Source organism: Somniosus microcephalus, chromosome 8 (genome assembly GCF_052327205.1).
Source record: "Somniosus microcephalus isolate GS21.2 chromosome 8, FLI_Smic_1.0, whole genome shotgun sequence".
Lineage (NCBI taxonomy): Eukaryota > Metazoa > Chordata > Chondrichthyes > Squaliformes > Somniosidae > Somniosus > Somniosus microcephalus.
The window spans coordinates 241966270-241972269 of NC_140994.1; the positions used below are offsets into that span (position 1 = coordinate 241966270).

Sequence of the window (6000 nt, forward strand, 5' to 3'; positions counted from 1 at the left end):
CCGGCGGTGCAGCTTCGCGGGGCGCTACCGGCTACCGCCGCCGCTAACCACCCGCTGAATTTCGCGGGAGGCGTTAGCAGCACCGTGCCCGGGCGCTAACGAGCGGCACAAACCAGCCCAATTTTCCCCCCAAAGAGTTTTTCTACAAAAGAAGATAAAATGCAGCTTTGAAGAATCCCAAGTTCCAGGTGCAGGACGGGTTCGGGTTGTTCATCAATTGGAATTTCTTCAAAGCACTTTGTTTGAATTGGATTACAGCTCAAAACTGCTCTTGCTTTCTGCAGTTTAAATGAGATGAACCAACTGAAAAGCTACCTTTCCTGACAAGACTGTGTTTAAAGTTAATCCAGAATTGAATTGTATCAGGATCTTTGTGCAGGTTTTGACGGCACTGAGACTTTTGGAGTTTGGTTCCTTTTCTCTGGGCGATGTTTTGAGCTTCAGGTGAAAGCTGCGTTACACAAGCTGCGCCAATCTGACCATATCTGGCTCCGCCTCCTTATAAACACACAAAGCACTTAACCCCTTCCGCTGACAGCTGCTTTAATTCACCAAGCAACAACTTTCACATTGCTGAATGGAAACAGGTTTGGGGCTTTGTTAAATTTGAAGTTTCTTAATTTGAGTGGATATTTCCCCAGGGTGATAGAAGGAAATCATGGATTGACTAATTAACCCCTTGGACTCTCTAGAAGAGCCACAGTGGATTTTCTGTTTTTCAGGACTGCGAGTGTTAATGGTGCAGGATTACCGAGAGTAGCCTTGACATAAAAATGGTTTCACAGAGTTACAGAGCGACCTCTGCTGGAAAAGTGTTGGTGCGGGCGGAGATCCAGCAGTGTTTAGAGTTCCAGACCTCATCTGCAGACATCAGTAGACATCAAATGTCACATCGTGGTGACGATTTGGACCAAGACTTTGCCTCTCAAAGGCTCGGCTTCAACCCATTCATGGCCATTTTATGATTTGACCTGGCCATCTCACGTGGCCTCGCTACTCCCATCGTGTCAATGACAGATAAGGCCATCTCTGACCACTTCCTCGTATCACTCTCCACCCACATCCGCCTTCCACCCCTGTCCCCTCTCCCTGCAACTCTACTTCCTTCTGTGTCCGCCCCTTGAAAAAACTCTCTCCCAACTCACTTACAACTGCACTTCCAAAATCCCTACTGTCCAGCCTTTGGCCCTCCATTCACCATGTTATTTCTGCAGCTACCGATCTGTTTAATCACACCCTCACCACCCCCTTTGATGCCCGAGTCCCTATTAAAACCATTACTATCTCTCTCACCCTGGTCATTCCCCCAGTACGGCCCTCATCACAGCTCCTTTAAGTCCATGGGATGCAGGCTTGAACAGATATGGCGGACAACTGCCTTAGGATTCACTGCCAGATCTGGCTGGAACACATAAAGCACTATCGGGAATAACAACAGAAAATGCTGGAAAAACTCAGCAGGTCAGGCAACATCCGTGGAGAGAAATTTGAGTTGACGTTTCGGGTCGAACCCTTCTTCAAAACTGGAAAGAGTTTTTCCAGCATTTTCTGTTGTTATTTCGGATTTCCAACATCTACAGTATTTTGCTATCGTAAAGCACCATCGGGTCCTGCTCTCATCTGAAAAAACTGCTTCCTATTCCAGGATTATTTTGGAATGCAAAGATAACGCCCAGCTTCTTTTCTCTGCTGCAAACTGTCTTCTTAAACCCCTCTTCCCATCTCCTCCACACTCAACTCCAATAACAAGTGCGAGGAGCTCATGGGCTTCTTTGTCTCTAAGGTTGAGACCATCCAATCAGCTGCCTCTGCCACTTCCCTTCCTTCTCCTAGAAAACCAGGCCAAAATTTGTCTAAGGTTCCCCCTGCCCGAGCCCTGAACTCACATCTTTCTCCAGTTTCTCTCCGATCGCCCCTCCTGACCTCGCCGACCTCATCTTGCCCATGAGACCCACTTTCTGCTCCCTCGACTCTATCCCTACTAAACTGCTGACCACCCTCCTTCCTTTTCTGGCTCCCATGTTAGCTGTTATTGTTAACGGTTCTCTCTCCTCAGGTATTGTCCCCTCTCCTTCAAATCTGCCATCATCACCCCTCGCCTCAAAACATCAACCCTTGAACCCTCTGTCCTTGCAAAACTACCTCCCCATCTCCAACCTCCCTTTCCTCTCCAAAGTCCTGGAATGTGCTGTCGCCTCCCAAAACCGTGCCCATCATTCCCGGAACTCCATGTTTGAATCTCTCCAATCAGGTTCCTCCCCCTGCCCCAGTACCGAAACAGTTCTTATCAAATTCACGAATGCCATCCTCTGAGACTGTGACAAAGGTAAACTATCTACGCTGTGTTTGCGGCCGCGGCGGAACAAATTAAAGGGCAGGTGCCGGGCGGACTTTTATTTTGGGCTGCCTGCCAGCACCTGCCCCCTCTCGCCTCCTCCTGCGGGGTGCCGGCCGCGATCGGTCAGCCCGACACGCCTCTTGAGTGCCGGGCTCTTCTGCCGATACCCCGCAGCCCGGTGGTCCAGCAGGGCCCCGGTGTGCGCTGCGCTAGGCCCCTCCCCTTTAATCAGGGGAGCGAGGCCTGCGGTACCGCCTCGCTATGTGCCAACGCTCGTGGCGCTGTTACACGTGGCACCGCGATACTGAATGGCAGCCCCCCCAGAGGGAGGGGTAGCGCTTCCAGGAGCCCCGCCTCCTGCTGGGGGCTGTTACCATTCCATTTCTGGCGCGGGGGCGATAACTTTTTTGAGGGGCTAAAATTAATGACCCGGCGAAGTTAGTGCTCCAAAGGGGGCGCCACCCAATTGTTCCCCCATTATTCTATAAATTAAACAACCACTGCTGTCAGATATTAACCAAGAGCATATATTCCCGCGGTTGACCCATGACCTTATTGCTCGCTGGCATGTTGGGCAGCGTCGTGTCCCTCGGTGAATCTCTCTCCTCCACCATCTTTCTCCTTCTCCATCTCTCTCCCCCGCCATCTCTCTCCCCCGCCATCTCTCTCTCTCTCTCTCTCTCCCCCCCCCCCAATCTCTCCCCTGTGCTCCGAGCCCACTCCACAAGCCCTGATCTTTGATTCCCTGTCCCCAGCGTTCCCCGGGCTCCTGCCTTGTCCCGCAGGATTTCCCGCCCGGCAGTGCTCAGCCTCTCCGTGTGGCTCCGCTGCTGGGAGGGAAACAGAGTCAAACAATTCTAATGAGGTTCTGCTGTTAAATTCGGCCGGACCCCCGTGTTCCCGGAATTTCCGTGTTTCCCGGTCACTGGCAGGCCCCCTGCTCCCTCCCTGCCTTCCCGTGGATCTCGGGCCTTCTGTGTCTGGGCCCTGAGCAGAAATATTGCCTTCTGTGTCTCTCAGTAAAGAGGCTCCTGCCCTGTATAAACTGAGTGAGCTCACACACACCGGCTTCTTTTCACAGTGACACACCGTGTGCTGCATTTTCACACCGACTCAGCTCCTCCATTTCCAGCAATCAGCCGCGGGGAAAGGGAGACAGACTCAGACACACCAGCATTTCTCAAACAGCAATTCCCTCTTGTTGTGAGGAACAGTTTCTCCACCCAGCCCCTGAGTCTCCCCCTGTGGGTGTCCCTCACTCCCCCACCGGTGATGGTCCTCTCCCTGCTGCTCAGAGGGCAGAATCCCCCAGCGTTACACAGGGCCACAACATGCTCTGCTCTCCAGCCCTATGCCATGGAGTGCCAGTTCTCACAGGTGCCCACACAGTGAATTACTGAGCTCTACAGTGCCCTACCCAGGAGGGGCTGAGTGTGGGTGAGGGGCAGTCACCTGGGGCCACTCTTACACCCCTCCCAGTGCCCACCCTGCTCTCTCAGACAGACTGTAAGAGAAAGGGGAGGGAGCAAATCTGACTGACAGAAAACAAACACCCAGACCCAGGGCAGCAAGAAAACACTGGGCTAAAGCAGCACTGTCTGCAGCCAGTGGGTATGTCCTGTCCCACCTGACTTTGGAATATATCGCCGTTCCTTCATCGTCGCTGGATCAGAATCCTGGAACTCCCCCACTAACAGCACTATGGGAGTACCTTCACCACACGGACTGCAGTGGTTCAAGAAGGTGGCTCAGCACCACCTTCTCACGGGCAACTAGGGATGGGCAATAAATGCTGGCCTTGCCAGCGATGCCCACTTCCCAGGAATGAACAATAAAAAAAAGGAGAACTCGCGCTCACTGTATATAATATCGGGAATTGTGTCACTCACCTTAATTGCAGCGTGTGCCTGATCTAGGCTCAGCAGTGTGTGGGATTTATGTTTCCCTATTGTTATACAGGATCCACACACACACTCTCCATCATCTTTACAGTAGAATTCTAGGATCTTCTTATGTTCCGGACACTGTCTCTCTGTAAGGTCAGTCACGGGTTCGATTAGGGTGTGATCTTTGTAGGCCTCTTTCAGTAAATGTGGTTTTAAATGAAGGGAGCAAAATGAAGCTAAACAACTAAGACACGTCTTCACAGCTGGGGTTGGATTCTCGATGCAGTATTCACACATGACACGGGCTGAATCAGCAGCAGGCTGTGAGCGGCTGTATTTTTCCACTATATTACACAGCGTGAAGTTTCTCTCCAGTCTGGGCCTGGGGTTGAATTTCCGGCGACACTGAGGACACTCAACACCTCCTGGGCCTGCTGTCTGGGCCCAAACTCCCTCAATACATTTCAAACAGAAACTGTGCAGACAGGGTAATGCCACAGGATCCTGGTACACGTGGAGACACACAGCACAGGTTAATTCAGCCTCTAAAGCTCTGGGCTCCATTGTTACAGCACCTGAAGAGTTTTCACACAGCACCGGAGAGAGCGAGGAGCCAGAGCAGGAAGTGAAATTCTTATAAACACTCGGTGCAGGGAGTGACAATGTTAGTTTCACTTTTATGACTCACTTTGGCTGAAGATTAACACTTTCAGGCCTGCAGTAGCAGTTCAGAAACAAAATCAGAAAAACAAGATTGCAATTTTACAATATGGATCCAGAATACAGCAAACTGGGCCCAGGAAACACAGACCCAAAACTAATCAGCTCAGACCAGACCCAAAATAGTTCAACAAACAAATTAAAACTGATATAAAGAAAAAAAATAACCTTTACAAACCCTGCAGAGAGGAAGGGGGAGGAGCTCTCTGGGAGGAATAGAAAAATATACAGAAAAAGTTAAACGTTCATCAGAGGGGCAAAGAGAGATGGGAAAAAGCAAAGCAGCAGAAGCTACAAGTCTCAGTAAACTCAACACGAAACATGTCCAACCAACGCAGAGCTGCAACAACAAAGACAAAATAACGTTGGACTAAAAATCAAAAAAGGAGAATCCAGTCAGAAGAACCCTTGATAAAACTGTACAGGCACTGGTCAGTCCCACCTCGCGTACTGTGTCCAGTTCTGGTCAGTCCCACCTCGAGTACTGTTTCCAGTTCTGGTCAGTCCCACCTCGAGTACTGTGTCCAGTTCTGGTCAGTCCCACCTCAAGTACTGTGTCCAGTTCTGGTCAGTCCCACCTCAAGTATTGTGTCCAGTTCTGGTCAGTCCCACCTCGAATATTGTGTCCAGTTCTAGTCAGTCCCACCTCGAGTACTGTGTCCAGTTCTGGTCAGTCCCACCTCGAGTATTGTGTCCAGTTCTGGTCAGTCCCACCTCGAGTACTGTGCCCTGTTCTGGTCAGTCCCACCTCGAGTACTGTGTCCAGTTCTGGTCAGTCCCACCTCGAGTACTGTGTCCAGTTCTGGTCAGTCCCACCTCGAGTACTGTGTCCAGTTCTGGTCAGCCCCACCTCAAGTACTGTGTCCAGTTCTGGTCAGACCCACCTCGAGTACTGTGTCCTGTTTTGGTCAGTCCCACCTCGAGTACTGTGTCCAGTTCTAGTCAGTCCCACCTCGAGTACTGTGTCCAGTTCTGGTCAGTCCCACCTCGAGTATTGTGTCCAGTTCTGGTCAGTCCCACCTCGAGTACTGTGCCCTGTTCTGGTCAGTCCCACCT

The 6000-nt window shown here is 51.1% G+C and overlaps 1 protein-coding gene across 1 annotated transcript in view; it reads right to left on the reverse strand.

The window, feature by feature from the left end:
• The window catches only part of LOC147114210 (E3 ubiquitin/ISG15 ligase TRIM25-like), a 46015-nt gene extending 41210 nt beyond the window's left edge, over positions 1–4805 (reverse strand). The window contains exon 1 of the mRNA XM_085995874.1: positions 4228–4805. Coding sequence (XP_085852000.1) covers positions 4228–4788 — 561 coding nt within the window. The 5' untranslated portion in view covers positions 4789–4805. The remainder of the gene's footprint in view (positions 1–4227) is intronic.
• Between the last annotated feature and the right edge of the window lie 1195 nt (positions 4806–6000).